This window comes from Neltuma alba, unplaced genomic scaffold (genome assembly GCF_004799145.2).
Source record: "Neltuma alba isolate B1F8T4 unplaced genomic scaffold, ASM479914v2 tig00004040_pilon, whole genome shotgun sequence".
NCBI lineage: Eukaryota > Viridiplantae > Streptophyta > Magnoliopsida > Fabales > Fabaceae > Neltuma > Neltuma alba.
Genome location: NW_021633538.1, coordinates 113514 through 131190, shown reverse-complemented (window position 1 = coordinate 131190; position 17677 = coordinate 113514). Strand labels below are relative to the sequence as shown.

General features: G+C 33.7%; 2 protein-coding genes and 1 pseudogene across 2 annotated transcripts; all 3 read left to right on the top strand.

Moving 5' to 3' along the window:
• The first annotated feature begins 335 nt into the window (after positions 1–335).
• On the top strand, positions 336–1700 carry LOC114743506 (phospholipase A1-IIgamma-like). The gene is made up of 2 exons (XM_028931717.1): positions 336–974; positions 1083–1700. The coding sequence occupies exons 1-2, from the start codon at positions 336–338 to the stop codon at positions 1698–1700; spliced, it is 1257 nt and encodes a 418-aa protein (XP_028787550.1).
• Positions 1701–6039: 4339 nt separating this feature from the next.
• Positions 6040–7429, top strand: LOC114743505 (phospholipase A1-IIgamma-like). The gene is made up of 2 exons (XM_028931716.1): positions 6040–6678; positions 6809–7429. Exons 1-2 carry the CDS (start codon positions 6040–6042, stop codon positions 7427–7429), a joined length of 1260 nt encoding a protein of 419 aa, XP_028787549.1.
• A 4454-nt stretch (positions 7430–11883) lies between these two features.
• Positions 11884–13255, top strand: LOC114743504 (phospholipase A1-IIgamma-like; annotated as a pseudogene).
• The last annotated feature ends 4422 nt before the right edge of the window (positions 13256–17677 follow it).

The following is a 17677-nucleotide window of genomic DNA, read 5'->3' as shown; positions in this document are numbered from 1 at the left end:
ATTAAATTTTGCTCCATATAACGATTGAGTCCCAACAAGCGTTTAAAAAAAAAAAACATATAACATCTGCACGCCTCAAACACAAGTAGCTAATAGTCAACTGCTAATTCCCTTTGTACTAAAATACTACGAATAAAATAATATAATGAAATTTCCAGTAAAGTTTTAAAGAGGCGCAAAACTTTGAACATGAAAGAAAAGGACGAAGTCAAGGTTTTCAAGTATATATATGAGCATGAAAAAGCAGGCTTCCTCATCATAAATCAACCTCATTGTATTTCATAAACCATTCTACTTCAAAGAACAGCGAACAGAAACAAGAAGAAGAAAAACAGATGGGTAGCTTTGCAAGCAAAATGATGAATTCCCACAAGGTGGCAGATCAACTCGAGGAAGAGAAGAAGCAGATGGCCAGATCTGGAAGCATTGCAACAAACTGGAGAGAACTTAGTGGCCAGCATTATTGGAAGGGTTTGCTAGACCCACTGGATATCAACCTTCGTATGTACATAATACATTATGGAGAAATGGCTGAAGCTACTTATGATGCTTTTAACTCTGATACAGAATCCAAGTATGCAAGAAGAAGCCGTTATGGAAAAAAAGATTTCTTTTCCAAAGTGGGTTTAGAAAATGGAAATCCTTTCAAGTATAAGGTGACAAAGTTCCTCTATGCAACCTCAGAGCTTGAGTTTCACGTATTAGACGATGTCGAAGAATCAAACTGGATAGGGTATGTCGCGGTGGCCACCGATGAAGGCAAAGCAGTGTTAGGGAGGAGAGATATTGTGGTGGCTTGGAGAGGAACTGAACAGGTCATGGAATGGATCAAAGATCTTCAGTTTCATTTGAATTATGCTCCATACATTTTTGGAGATGATTCTGAATGCAAAGTTCACCGAGGCTTTTACTCCGTTTACACAGCAACTAATTCAGCACAATTAGACTTCAACCAAGCCAGTGCAAGAACTCAGGTATAATACATATGTTTCAGTATGTGACTGACAGAAACCCATCACTATATATATCTGATCGTATTCATGAAGGCAAATAATTAATATTCATGATCTCTCATTGTGCAGGTCCTAACTGAGATTACAAGACTGGTCGATAAATATAAGGATGAGGAAATCAGCATAACAGTAACTGGACACAGCTTAGGCGCAGCCCTTGCAACACTAAACGCAGTGGACATAGTCACAAATGGATGTAACATCCCAGAAAATGAACCTCTCAAAGCTTGTCCTGTCACAGCCATTGTATTTGCTAGCCCTAGAGTTGGGGACTCAGACTTCCAGGAGTTTTCCTCAGGCCAAAAGGATCTTCGGATACTACGAATCCGTAACAAAAAAGATATTGTTCCAAGGCACCCATTCTGGGGTTATGCAGAAGTAGGACAAGAGTTAATCATTGATACTCAAAAGTCAAACTTCTTAAAACAACCAGGGAATGTGAAGAGTTGGCATAATTTGGAGGTTTACTTGCATGGAGTTGCAGGAACACAAGGGAGCAAAGGAGGATTTAATTTAGAGGTCAAAAGGGATATTGCACTTGTGAACAAAGGCACGGGTGCTTTGAAGGATAAGTATAATATCCCTAAGGCTTGGAGGATTGATCCAAACAAGGGATTGGCTCAACAGCCCGATGGTACTTGGAAGATGCAAGAACCAGAATCAGAATCTGAGAATGATGATGTTTAGTGGATTTATTCTTTCTAATTTATTAATTATTTGATTGAATTATTAATTTGATTCTTTTAAACAACTAAATGTTTCAGTGGAGAAATGTTTGTATTCATTTATTTCATTAATTAAATTCATTGATTGCAATATTAAAACTTTTGTTATATTTCTTACCTCAAAGACGATAAAAGTGTATACATGAGTTGCTAATGATTCTAACACTGATTTGCATGAAGAAATCGAAATTTTAAAGGGATATAAAATAGTTTCTCTAGAGCAATGGCAGTGACCAGGGGATGCAATTTTCTCAGGGAAGCCACAACCATGACCCCCTTTTCTAGTGAGACAATGGGATGAAGTAGCCAGGGGCCTGTTTTTCCTTGAAAACGCTGTCTCCCCGATGAAGAGCGTGTAGCCATTGCCAAGAAGACGAGGGATCACAATTTTTTCTCCCCTGTAAATCTGAGTTGGAAAGAAACTTTCGAATACCTATTGTTCCTTTACAAATGCTTGACAAAAGTGGCGTTTAACTCAAAGAAGAAAGCATGGTCATGCCTATGCAAAATCATACGTGGCATAAGGCTCAAACAACTGTTTGGGTTGCTACATACTATAGAGTAAGGCGACATTGCATCTTTTTTAACACCTCCGGGGAGACATTGAGTTGGGAAAAAAAAAAATGAAGAAAAACTTTCAAATATTCACATTTCCTTCACTAAAACTTCCAAGGAAAATAACCCTTATTAACCCATAAATCTTGAGGAATGACATTTAAGTCCCAAAAGGTTTAATTAAAAACAGTCAAGTCTTCAGAAATATTTAGAAAATAAATGGTTTCCAAATATCGATTTAGACAATTACAAACAGAAATCTCAGTTATAAATTGAGAGTTACATTTGAAAATTAAATGTCTCATTTGTAATTAAAACTCCTGATGAATTTATAGTTGTTGTGTTCCTCATTGTTCAGAAAATTTTGTTAGATACCATATATGTAAGGTGTTTTTCTGTGTCATGTTTTGCATGCCTGGTTTGTTTACCACGCATTATTTATTGAAACATGATTATTGCTAATGATTACTTCGAATCTCACCCCCCTCTCAATGTATTAACCATGAGACCAAAAGTACCTCGAGACAAGAGAAGCTGCAGAAGGCTTAGCCAAGGTGGACTATGGAAAGAAGCCAACTTTTATGATTTAGCTGTTTTTCAAATTACCTTTTATAATGTAAACTTTGGTACCTTTTTGCGTTGTAAATAGCTCCATAAGAAGTAAAAGTTGAACGAATGTAATCAGATACTGGTGCCATGATTCAGACTAAGATATATTCAGATAGACCTGCTAGATTTGAACTGATTATATGCAGGTAAATTAGTTGAAATGAACTCGGGTCTAAAATTTATTATAAAAAAAAAAGATGCTAAAGAGCTGAAAATTAGAGTTTCATACCTCTGATTTTGAATTTATAACAATTTAATTATGAATGTGTAAAGTTTATAAGAGAAATTTCATTTTCACACAATAAGTATTAGAATAGTGTAGCCTTTGAGAAAAACTTTAAAGGTTGGTCTTTCCCAAAATTCTAGAAGCTCACAAGTGGTTCATAAACAACTAAACGTTATTAATTAAGATCCTTAGCGCAAGCCATGTTACATATTTTCCATTGTTTACAAAACTTCTTCAAATTAATTTAGCAAATAATCTTCCAATTTTTATGACTAATTCTTTTATACTTACAACAAACTTTTCGGAATTTATAGTTGGACTATGTTGCATTCTCATTCAGTTGCCTTTTATTTTCAACCTTGATGCTTATATATTTATATACACATACACACACATAATTTCATAAACTCATAGTTAATTACTATTATTTTTTTCTTTAAATTTTGCTTTCTATGGTCCTCTGCGTCATTTCCCTTCAATAGATCAAGGAAAAATCAACTATTATCAACTATATTCTTGAAAACTTGTAATACCCGGTTCGTTTAAAAATGAGTCGAATATAATATTATGATATCTGAATATATTTAATTAATAAGGTTTGGATAATATTGTGATTGGGATTTGGGTATATTGAATTAAATGGGCGGCATCATTATTAAATGGGATTTCAATTGAAGACTCAGATGAAGAAATTAATAATTAATTTTGAATTTGAATAATATCTTACTTGGAATTTAAATATAATAAATTAAATGGGAAGCATCATGATTAAATAGTATGTCAATTGGGGGGTTTAATTGGAGAAATAAATAAATAAATTTAAATTTTCATATGGTCCTTCTAATTTCTCAATCTCTAATTCAAATCTTATTTGAATGAATAAAAAAAATCACATTTCTATAAAAAGTGAATCTTAAACTACCTTAGATGATACAATTTATTAAAATTTAAAATTCAATCAAATATTTTAGCTCGTGCATCGTACGGGGAGAAATTTCTAGTTGTTTTGAAAGCATGTATGTCTTGTTTAACTCCTTTGCAATAAGCCTCTGGTCCTTATAGGTCTTTGTAATTGGCTTTGCCTTTTTTCTAGCTTTTTCGTATTAAGATTTTCAGTCACAATGCATATACGCACACTCCTATAACCCTTAATATAATACCTAATTAGACAGTTAATGTTGGTACTAAATATAAGACATATGTCATATGATTATCAACTTTTTTTCAAATTAAGCTTATTGATGTTCCCTCAACAATAATCAAATAGGAGAGGAAGGAAGGAAATTAAAAAGATGCCTAGGGTGTTTTAGAAAAAACATACTACCTCTAGTCCTTAATATAAGAGTTTGTTTGACTTTGTCTCTCATATTTATTCATTTTTTTTGTTAAGATAGTTCTAACTAATACACTTGATTAGCAAGGATATTTTAGAAAAAATAATACTTATTTATTACAAATAACTAACTTAATTAATTTTCTTATTCTACTCAAATTAGTCAACTAACTCTTATATTGAGGATCACAGGTACTATCATATTAACTAATTCAACTAACATCCTTAATCTATTTTAATTAGTTAATTAATTTTTACATTAAGAATTGGAGGAGCATGTATTTATTCCGATTTCCCAATCACCATACGAATTTTTCAAGCCAGATAAAAGAGGTACAATTAACCAGGGTAACATTTGAAAATATTAAATTGTTGGTTTTGACTAAGCCGTGCAATTATAATAATCGCCAAACAAAATTTCACAAATAAAAATCAATGCCACGAATTTTGTCCACGGAGTTAGCCTTACTATTATCTTCCATGCATTAGCATGACATTTTCTGCAACCATTACATATTTAATTATCAACTCCTGAGTCACACGTTTTGAACGTGGCCGCTATATCTCATATATTATGCATGATTAAAAAAAAGAATATATTAATTCTTTAAATTATAATAAATATTCAACGTCAAAACTAGCTAGCTGATATTATAAACGAACGAAGATGGCTATAGACTGCCACAGTAAAAAGAACACCAGGAGGGAAAAAAAAGAAGACGAAAGAACTAACAGTCCAACTAGCTTGTAGTCTCGCATGGACCACCATAGGAGTAAAACCTAACAGTCTAGTTCTAACGCATCAATTACACCATTTCTCAGAAAGATCGCGTCATTATCAAAGTTAAGTTTTATGAATTCTGAAACTAAAAGATTTAAAAAGACCGAGTATGGAAGATGATGTCACCACATCATTTCTATACAGGGAGAAGTATCATGAGGTCCTAAAGAAAAGAAAATTTAATTATCAAAAAATCCTGATAACAAATAACTAACACAAACCTATTAAGTACCAATAGATTTTGAGGTAATTAAATTTTTTTTCCAAAATCTGATTATAATTCTCCCTTTTAATTAACAAGTAACACATTTTTCTATTTTATACAATTAAACACACCCACGTGCACAAACATATCAACATTAAATTTCAGGACCTCTGTTTTTGCATATTCATATATCGAAGTCCTGTTACAACAATTGATCTCAGAACCAAAATCAACCTGAGTCCCAAAGAGCGTTAAAGAGATGTATCAGCATGACAGAAACATAAGTACCTAATAGTCAACTTCTAGTCCGCTTCGTACGAAACTACTGCGAATGAAATAAAGAAGTTTAAAACCTAACAGTCTCAACAGACTGAGCAAGCATGATTTGGTCAGAAGGCGATTACTTGTCAAATCAAGATTCAACGACTTTGACCATGCAAGGGAAGGACGATCAGGTCAGCATTTTCAAGTATATAAGCATGCAAAACCAGGCTTCCTCATCATAAATCGACCTCACTGCAGTTCATATAACATTTCATTTCAAAGCAAAGCGAACAGAAAGAAGAAAGAGAAGGAGGAGCAGAAAAAGAAGATGGGTAGTTTTGCAAGCAAAGCCATGGGTTCTCATAAAGTGGCCGATCAACATGAGGAAGAGAAAAAGCAGATGGCCAGACCTGGAAGCATCGAAACAAACTGGAGAGAACTTAGTGGCCAAAATAATTGGAAGGATTTGTTAGACCCACTTGATGTCAATCTCCGTAGGTACATAATACATTACGGAGAAATGGCTGAAGCTACTTATGATGCGTTTAACTCTGATACAGCATCCAAGTATGCAAGACGAAGCCGTTATGGCAAAAGAGATTTCTTTTCCAAAGTGGGTTTAGAAAAAGGAAATCCTTTCAAGTATAAGGTGACGAAGTTCCTCTACGCAACGTCAGAGATCGATTTTCATATTCTAGACGATGTCGAAGAATCAAACTGGATGGGGTATGTCGCGGTGGCCACCGATGAAGGCAAAGCCGTGTTAGGGAGGAGGGACATTGTGGTGGCCTGGAGAGGAACTGAGCAGGTCATGGAATGGATCAAAGATCTTCAAATCCTTTTGAATGATGCTCCATACATTTTTGGTGATGATTCTAAATGTAAAGTGCACCGAGGCTTTTACTCCGTTTACACAGCAACAAACTCATCACAATCGGACTTCAATAAAACTAGTGCAAGAACTCAGGTACAATACATCTTTGTTTCTTAAATATGAGTGCAACTGAAATTTCTAATTTATTATTTTACCCATCACTATATATCATCTTATTCATTATCATTAATATCTAATATTCATCATCTATCTTATTATGCAGGTCTTGACTGAGATTAGAAGACTGGTTAACAAATATAAGGATGAAGAAATCAGCATAACAGTAACTGGACACAGCTTAGGCGCAGCGCTTGCAACATTAAATGCAGTGGACATAGTCACAAATGGATGTAACACTCCAGAAAATGAACCTCTAAAAGCTTGTCCTGTCACAGCCATTGTTTTTGCTAGCCCTAGAGTTGGAGACTCAGACTTTCAGGAGTTTTCTGCAGGTCAAAAGGATCTTCGGATACTAAGAATCCGTAACAAAAACGATATTGTTCCGAGGCATCCTTTCTTGGGTTATGCAGAAGTGGGAGAAGAGTTGGAGATCGATACTGACGAATCAAACTTCTTGAAACAACCAGGTGATTTGAAGAGTTGGCATAATTTGGAGGTTTACTTGCATGGAGTTGCAGGAACACAAGGGAGCAAAGGAGGATTTAATCTAGAGGTTAAAAGGGACATTGCACTTGTGAACAAAGGCATGGGTGTTTTGAAGGATGAGTATCATGTTCCTGAGGCTTGGAGGATTGACCAAAACAAAGGATTGGTTCAACAGCCAGATGGTACTTGGATGATGCAAGAACCCAAATCAGAATCTGAGGATGATGATTTTTACTGAATATACTATTGCTAGTTTATTTGCTTGAATTATTAATTTGATTCTTTTAACCAATCTAAATATCTGAGTGGAACCTAGTGTTAAAAGATAGAGAAATATTTGTATTCATTCATTTTATGAAATTCATTAATGCAATATTAAAACTTGTTATGTTTCTTATTACAATTGTACTAGAATTCTCATCAGATAAACATGATGTATTACTTGCAAAACATAAAGCTATAAAAAAGACTGAAGACAATAGAAGGTTATGTATTGGGAACTTTCGGATAAAATCATGGAGAATGACATTTAAATCCCAAAAGGTGGAATTAATAACATCTTGTAAGTTTGCAGAAAGCGAAAGAAAATGGCGGACAAGATGGGGATCTTTCCTCTCCCTAATATCATCTTTTTGGTTTTTTGTTTTGAACAAACTCTCCTTGATATCACCTGCTTCTAAATATGAAACAAAGAAAGAGACATCCTATATAACAGAAACTAAATGTATTGCAGCATGAGCTATATTATTTATAATGTACGAATAATATATTTAATTTATGTTTTGCACTAGATATTTAATTAAATTAAATTTTAGTTATGTTCCTAATCCTCTTCTCCTTTTCTCGTGCTTTTTTTGGGATAATTTTTATTTCCAAAACCAAATAATAATAGTAGTTTTTATAAACATAGAACTCAGTATGATATTATACTCCTCCGGTTCTTAATATAAGATATAATTAATTAATTTGGCTAGATTAAAGATTTTAATTAAATTAGTTAGTATGATATGTTTTTCCTAAAATACCATAAGCATTTTTCTTAATTTCCTCCCTCTCTCCTACTTGGTTATTGTTGGGGCAATATCAATAGGGTTAATTTAAAAAAAAAAATTCATAAACATATGAAATAGGTCTTATATACATGACCAATATCAACTTTTCAATTAGGTCCTATATTAAAAAGCAAAGAAGTATATAATATCAGGATTATATCTATATTTGGAATAGTACGGGTCATCAGCCCATCATCTTATTTCATTATCATTTGGGGGAAAGCAACACCCACAAAATCATTGTACAAATGTTGTTTCACACATTGAGGAGGCAGACCATGTACAATACTCAAATTAGCTAAGGCATCTGCACAAGTATTACCCTCCCTAAACACATCAATAATCTATAAAGCATAAAAGTTTTTGAACTCTAACTGAATTAATCTCAACAGACTAGAATAAAAAAACCTCACCAGCTGTGACCAATATGGCTGATTTCTTTGATTTTGTGTAATATAGGATATTTCTTTGAACGTTTGGGATAATTTTCCCTTAAATGAATCAAACAAAAATGGCTTTTTGAAAGTAAGAAAAATTAATCTTTTGGTTTTTCAAGTTTTAATTCAATTATGACTCAATCTCTCAACTATAATTCAGTATAACTCAATTCCTAAACTTTTAAATCTATTAAAACTCAGTCCTTAATTTATTTTCATTTGATAAATTAATTATACATGGCAAAAGAGATTGCTGACATATTAAAAAATATTGATGTGTGTACCAAAATAAGCTCCGCATGGCTCCTAAAGCAAATTGGCCGCCGTCCTTAAACTCGCCAGTCCGCACCTAACTGTGCATCAACTTTGCAGCTCCATTAACACCTCCCACGCATCTGCAAGCTCCCACACAAGATCACAAACAGCTGCTTCCCAAGCAAGAATCATTTCACCATTAATTATTTCAAGACCACAAACTATCCTATCATGAGTCAAAGACAAAATTCCTAACTCCTAGCTTCCTAACTCTTCTAGACTCAAATTAACAGTCCTTGCTGTGAGGTCTCCCTTTGTGCAATAGGGAACAATTCAAGGTCTCTTCCTCCCCTCCATCCTACCTTCTCTGTTCTTTTTCTTTGTTTTTCTTTAAATGAGGAGTTACTCTTTCTTTCCTGTTAAAAAAAAAAAAATTCCAACCATTTTAGACACATATAGCTCCAATTGCCTCTCCCTCCTCTCACCAAAGCAAGAACATATTTTCTGCAAGAATTTTTATTTTTTGGGCCCCGGGGGGGGGGGTGGAAGAAAGGAAACAAGGAAGAAGAGAAGTGGGAGGTTGAGAGATGGAGGAAAGAGAGAAGAGGACATGTCGATGGAGCTTGTAGATGCGTGGGGTACTAGGGTGCTGATGGAGCTGCAAAGTTGATTGACAGTCAGGTGGGGACAAAGGGCAGGGTTTAATAAAGAAGACCACGAATTTGCGTTAGCAGCCATGTGGAGCTTATTTGGAACACACATCAGCATTTTTTTGAGAGAATGACAGAAAAATACCTCATGAATTTCAAAATGACAAATAAGTTATTTTAATAGATTTTGACTTGTCAAAACTATTATAAAAGTAGTCAATACCATTACAAGAGTAGCCAACTGACCTATTTGTTTTTTTTTTAAAAATTTAACAGGTATGTTTCTATCATTTTTCCTTCTTTAAAATATGTCAGCAACCTTTGTTGCCATGTAAAATTAATTTATCAAATAGGGAAAAAAAAGGATTGAGTTTTGACTGAGCTAAAGTTTAAGAATTGAATTACACCGAATCATAGTTAAGGGATTGAGTCATAACTGAGTTAAAACTTGAAAGGCTAAAAGATTAATTTTTCCTTAAAAATATTTATGTCACTGTTTGATTCCTAAATTTGCTACCGCTACATGAGTTTTTGTGAGTTGTTATTTCATTCATGCTCGAAAAATGTTTTATAACTTTTTATTCTTTAATAAATTGGAAAATGGTTGGCTCGAAAGGTTTATAGGTTGAGTCATGGAAAACCACGAGGACGTTTATAAAATAATTTGTTGATCCAAACTATGGTGAAATTGGGCACAAATAATTTCGTTCATGAAAATAATTGAGACCAAAAAAAGACCAGAGTGGTTGTACTAAACACATTTAATTTGAATTGTCAACTAAGTTGGCATTACCATCTTGCATTAATGTAACATTTTCTAGGACCTGTTCCATAATTATCAACTTTAAGTTACTCATTTTGAACGTGGGCCGCATGGCAAGATAAAGGAATCAAACTTTTGTGCTCATAAATCATCAATTAAAAACCAGTAGAAAATGTTCTTTCAATTATATTAGTTAAATATTCTGCGTCAAAACAAGCTGGCTAATATTACTGGAAACGACAAAACGAACCAAGGTGGCTATACTGCTACAGTCAGAACTAACAGTCCAACTAGCTGGTAGCCTCGCACGGACCATCACGGAATATAAAACCAAACATAGCTCGGTATGATATTATATATAGTATACGTAATAAGAAGAGAGGTATAAAATCTTATTTATAGTTTACAAATAAGGCTAGGAGGTAGTATGTATATATGTCGCTGTTTGATTCCTAAATTTGCTACCGTTACATGAGTTTTTGAGAGTTGTTATTTCATTCATGATTGAAAATGTTTTGTAACTTTTTATTCTTTAATAAATCGGGAAATGCTTGGCTCGCAAGGCTTATAGGTTGAGTCATGGAAAGCCACGAGGACGTTCTTTTCCCTTTCACCTTTCTCTTTCTCACAAAACGTAGTCACATTTATAAAACAATTTGTTGATCAAAATTAAACTATGGTCAGATTAGGCACAAACAATTTCGTTAATGAAGATGAAGATGATTGAGACCAAAAAGACCAGCGTGGTTGCGCTAAACACGTTTCATTTGAATTGTCAACTAACTAAGTTGGCATTACCATTTTGCATTAATGTAACATTTTCTACGACCTGATCCACAATTATCAACATTAAGTTACTCATTTTGAACATGGGCCACGCCACTTCACTCATATATTATTATGCAAGATAATGGAATTAAACTTTTGTCCACATAAATCATCAATTAAAAACAACAAGTAGAAAATATTCTTTCAACTATATTAGTTAAATATTCAGCGTCAAAACAAGCTGGCTGATATTATTGAAAACGACAAAACGAACCAAGGTGGCTGTAATGCTACAGTGAAAACTAACAGTCCAACTAGCTGGGAACCTCGCGCGGACCATCACTGAATATACAACCAAACAGTCTAAAACTGACACATCAATCACAATCCATTTCTCAGAAAAAACGAAAATGAACCTAAGTACATAATAGTCAACCATGCGAAGCCTAGACTCTCTCAACACGAATGAAATGCATGTATAAACCAGATAGTCAACCGCTAGTTTCCCTTCATACGAAACTACTCTATACGAATGCAAAGTAATGACGGACTCATTAAGCAAGATTTGGTCAGAAGGTGACTACTTTTCAAATGAAGTTTCAACGACTTTGACCATGCAAGCGAAGGACGAGGTCAGGTTTATAAGCAGTCTATCAGGCTCCTCATCATAAATCAGCCTCACTGAGTTCACAAAACATTTTATTTCAAAGAAAGGCGAACAGAAAGAAGAAGAGGAGAAGAAAGAGAAGGAGGAGCAGAAGAAGAAGATGGGTAGCTTTGCAAGCAAAACCATGAGTTCTCATAAGGTGGCCGATCAACATGAGGAAGAGAAAAGGCACATGGCCAGACCTGGAAGCATCAAACAAACTGGAGAGAACTCAGTGGGCAAAAATAATTGGAAGGATTTGCCAGACCCACTTGATTTCAATCTCCGTAGGTACATAATACACATGGAGAAATGGCTGAAGCTACTTATGATGCTTTTAACTCTGATAAAGCATCCAAGTATGCAAGAAGAAGCCGTTATGGGAAAAGAGATTTCTTTTCCAAAGTGGGTTTAGGAAAGGAAATCCTTTCAAGTATAAGGTGACGAAGTTCCTCTACGCAAAGTCAGAGATCGATTTTCATATTCTAGACGATGTCGAAGAATCAAACTGGATGGGGTATGTCGCGGTGGCCACCGATGAAGGCAAAGCCGTGTTAGGGAGGAGGGACATTGTGGTGGCCTGGAGAGGAATGAGCAGGTCATGGAATGGATCAAAGATCTTCAGTTCCTTTTGGACGATGCTCCATACATTTTTGGGGATGACTCTAAATGTAAAGTACACCGAGGCTTTTACTCCGTTTACACAGCAACTAACTCATCACAATCAGACTTCACCAAAACCAGTGCTAGAACTCAGGTATAATACTTATGTTTTAGATTGTGAGTGTGACAGAAATGGAAGATTTATTATTTTAACTCATCAATATTCATGAAAGGAAACATCTAATATTCATCATCGATCTTATTATGCAGGTCTTGACTGAGATTAGAAGACTGGTTAACAAATATAAGGATGAGGAAATCAGCATAACAGTTACTGGACACAGCTTAGGCGCAGCACTTGCAACACTAAATGCGGTGGACATAGTCACAAATGGATGTAACATCCCAGAAAATGAACCCCAAAAAGCTTGTTCTGTCACAACCATTGTTTTTGCTAGCCCCAGAGTTGGAGACTCAGACTTTCAGGAGTTTTCTGCAAGTCAAAAGGATCTTCGGATACTAAGAATCCGTAAAAAAGTGATATTGTTCCGAGGCATCCTTTCTTGGGTTATGCAGAAGTGGGAGAAGAGTTGGGGATCATTACTGACGAATCGAACTTCTTGAAACAACCTGGTGATTTGAAGAGTTGGCATAATTTGGAGTTGTACTTGCATGGCGTTGCAGGAACACAGGGGAGCAAAGGAGGATTTAATTTGGAGGTTAAAAGGGACATTGCACTTGTGAACAAAGGCATGGGTGCTCTGAAGGATGAGTATCATATTCCTGAGGCTTGGAGGATTGACCAAAATAAGGGATTGGCTCAACAGGCAGATGGTACTTGGATGATGCAAGAACCAGAATCAGAACGTGACGATGATGATTTGTATTAAATATATTTTTGCTAATTTATTTGCTTGGATTATTAATTTGATTCTTTAACCGCTCTCAATGTCTGAGTGGAACTTAGTCCTAAAAAAATAGAGAAATATTTATATTCATTCATTTTATTAAATTCATTAATGCAATATTAAAACTTGTTATGTTTCTTATTACAACTAGAATATTTTTCCCGTGCTATGCACGGATTGGTGGGTCTTGATCGATATGATCTTTAAAGCAAAGAACTATATTTATGATGATAAATCATTATATTTATATTTATATTTCTAATTGTATAGTTTTTCAATTTATTGAAATATATTTTGGGGTACTTAATTAGAGACGTGAAGTTATTGATTAAAAAAACTTTCTGGACATCCACAGCTACAAATACACTTATTTTTTTTACTAATTAGATTAAATAACCATATATTTATTTAACAAATTTAGTCATTTGTCCTTAATTTTGGAAATTAAATAATTAAAAAAATGATATCTTAAAATATTAACAATTCCTCGCGAATATTTGCAGTCATTTCAAAGTGAGCTGAATTAGTAGCTGATGATGATAATCATAAAAGGAAAGGTTTACTGCAAAGATTTTAATTGCATAGATTTTATTAAATGTAGTGGCTTTTTGCTTATTTTCATTGCAAGCATAATTAATTGATTAATATATAATTAATATCGCTGCCCGCCCAATTTGCTGTTATCTGAATAACTTACCCGACCCATTTTGGCTTCTCAAGTATTACGAGATATTAGATATAAAGTAGAAGATTACCCGACCCATTTTAGCTTCACGAGTATTACGAGATTTTAGATATAAAGTAGATAGATTGTACAAGACTTCTCATCAGATAAACATGACGTGTCACTTGCAAAACACAAAAGCTATAAACAAGACTGAAGACAATGGAAGGGTATGTACTTGGTAAATAATTCCACCTTTACAGATAAAATTATGGAGAATAACATTTAAATTACAAAAAGTAGAATTACTAACAATTTGTCAGGCGGCAGAAAATGAAAGAAAATAGCGGATAAGATGGGGGATCTTTGCTCTGCTTAATATCATCTTTTTTATTTTTGTTTTGAGCAAACTCTCCTTGATATCACCTGCTTATAAATGTAAAACAAGGAAAGAAACATCTTATATAACAGAGTAAAACAAAGAAGAAGAAAGGGAATAGATAAAGATCAGAAGAGAAAAATGAGAAGAGATCAAGAAAAGAAGGGGGAGAGATGGAGAAGGAGAACCAAGAGAGAAACTATGATCTAGGTAATTCAATATTTCAATCAATATCCAAAAATCTACCGTAACCGTAGGGCCTGTTTGGTACGAGACATTGGAGGGGGTTGGTATTGGTATTGGTTATAGGATTGCTTATTTCGTTACGTTTGGTAGTAGGATATTAGTAATCCTGGGACTACACAATCCCACCTTTCATGGGATTGCTCAATACTGCCCAACCCCTTGGTATTGGAAAATCAATCTTAGGAGTGATATTTTTTGGACAAAATTACCCTTCACTCCTGCCCTTTCCTTACCGTCACTCTTATCTCCGTCCTTCCCTACCAATGATGTCTTCCACTGATACGTGACGTCCTTCCTCCGACCTCTTCATCTTCAATCTTTGAATCAAATCTGGAGAGTGGTGATGTCTTTGAAGCTATTGTAACAGACAAAAAGTGGTCTTCCCTTTAGTGAGAGAGAAGCAAAGAGGAACAACACCAACAAAGAAAAATGAAAAAGGAGAATATAAAACCAGAATTCGCAAACCAACAAGAAATAGGAAACAAAACTAGGAATCATAGACCATGTTTGTAGAAAATCATGAGCTTGAAGCAGTCAAATAGAAGGTGGACCGTCTTCGCGGATTGCCACAACCAGGTCAAGAGAAATCACCATCCTCAACTAAAGGTGGAGTCTTAGGATTTGTGAAGGTGGAGGACGAAGGTGGGTGATGCTTCAAAAGATTGCATCTGTGAAAGAGAAGGGTGAAGGCGGGTGAAGCTTAGAACATCGCAAATGGTTTTGAAGTTTGGAGTCAAGAGAGAGGAGGGTATTTTAGTCTTTCTTAATTAATAATTATTTATAAAACAAAATTAATAAAATCAATCCCTCGAAGTATTACTTCACACCAAACACAATTTTAAAGCTTCATTCCTAACCCCAATGTCAATCCTAGTCTCCCTACCAGTCCCATTCCCGATCCATTAAAATTTAAACCTGCATACCAAACATAATCGTAAATCCTAGCAATTAATAAATAGTAATAATAAAAACTAATATCATGAAAATAATAAATAAAAGATAAAAATAATAATTCAGGAATAATCCTAAAAATGAAAACAATTAAAATATTAAATAAATATTGTTGCATCGTTTCCCCATATTCCATCACTAGGTGTATTTGGAATGAGCTATGTTATTTATAATGTATGAATAATATATTTAATTTATGTTTTATATTAGATATTTAATCAAATTAAATTTTAGTTCTATTCCTAATCCTTTTCTCCTTTTATTGTGCATTCAGCCTACCCCTGTTTTTTTTTTTTAATAATTTTTACTTCTAAAACCAAATAAAGAAAAGGCTGAGAAAGGGTTGAGAGGGAACTAGCTTAGGTACTCATCATAGTGATAAGTATTATGATGCTCATCCTTGCAGTAAAACCCAAATTATTCAAATACTGTTTTAATAGTCTAGATTTAAAATTTTTAAGTAGTAATTATTAAATAAAAATATTTCTTAAAAACCTTATAGTTAAGATATTATATTTATTTTAGATTATGTACCTACTAAATAAAAAAATTCTCAAGAAAATAAAAATATTTAATATTAAGTCTCAGTGGTCCATATTAAATTTTTATGGTTAAAATTCGATAAGCATCATAGCTCTTATTACTACAGTGAACACTAAAACTAGTTCTAGGTTAAAAGACATCCTCCTCCTGTTGGTCCTCCTCTCCAATACTAATTAATAATAGTAGTTTTTATAAACATAGAACTCAATATGTGATAAGTGTAATTTTATAATCAAATAACTATAGATTTTAGGTGATATTACACTGAATTTATAGATATTTAATATCTATTTAATTTATTTTATATATTCTCTTTCTAAATTAAATATAAAGATATAAATTTATCTCTCAACAACATCTCCTCACATCTTTCCTTGTTTTGCAGAAAATATAAAATACTCCTCTGATCCTTAATATAAGACCTATTTAACTAATATAATTAGATTAAAGTAGGTAAGTTAGTTAATTATAAGAAATATGACGTATTTTTTCTAAAATATCATAATCCTCTTTCTTAATATCCCCTCTCCCTCTTTTACTTGATTATAGTAAAAGAATATCCATAGGTGTAATTTAGAAAAAACTAATAAATATGATAAATGAGTCTTATATTTAGGACCAAAACTAACTTAACAATTAAGTCCTATATTAATGACCAAAGGAGTAAAATAAGAGATTTTAAAGGATGGGGTTGTCAGCTGCAATTATCTCGAAAATATAGTAGTGGATAGATCTGGGGCTTTTACTGTGATTGTCGCTAATCACAAGAAGTAGACACGTGGCGGATGATGGATGGCTTGAGATATAGATTTGGGGCCTTGAACGCAATATTTTCGCGAAGCAAGTAGGGTTTTAATCGTCAAACGAGCCAACAATAAATAAGCAAATATAACATTTGTATTTATATTTTAAGAGTTCTACTAGAGGAGAGAAACTTTAGATATAAATAGAGGTCCAAAGAGTCGCTCTAGGGCATCTAATCACAATTTGAAGCTATCAAGAGCAAGAAGTTTTTAGAGTGTTGAGGATGAGTCAATTTCTTTTCTTAATTTCTTTAATTTCTTGTGATTGTTTATCATGGTTGAGAATTTTAGAACGGTGATATTTATAAATTTCTTTATGTGTTTCTAAATTCCCAGTTGGGATAGGAATGTAACCTACTGAGAAGGCTAGTTTCTTTTGTTTTGTTTTGACTCTTTTATAAATTTGTTGTTTTGACTCTTTTATGAATTTGTTTTTATGAATGTATTTTAATTTTTCTAGTTATATCTTCTTCCCTCCTTCTTTATGTTGATTTTATGATTGATCACCATTAAATCAAATTTATGGGTAATTTTCATGGACTGGGAAGTGAAGAGAGAACCTAAATCTAGAGATGTAAGCATAAATATTTCAGCTAAGGATAATTTTATAGCTTCATGGTTTAATTAATTGTTTGGGTGTCACGAGAATGAATGCAGCGCTAATTAAAAAGGGACTAATAATTCGGGAGAATATTAGAACATTTTAAGAATAGTTGTCACTATAATTGAATAAAAGTCAAGTTAAATGACAGAAATTATCTACCTACAGGGTAAATTTTAAACCCCAACCTTTTAAATGATTGGTTTCTTCTCATAAT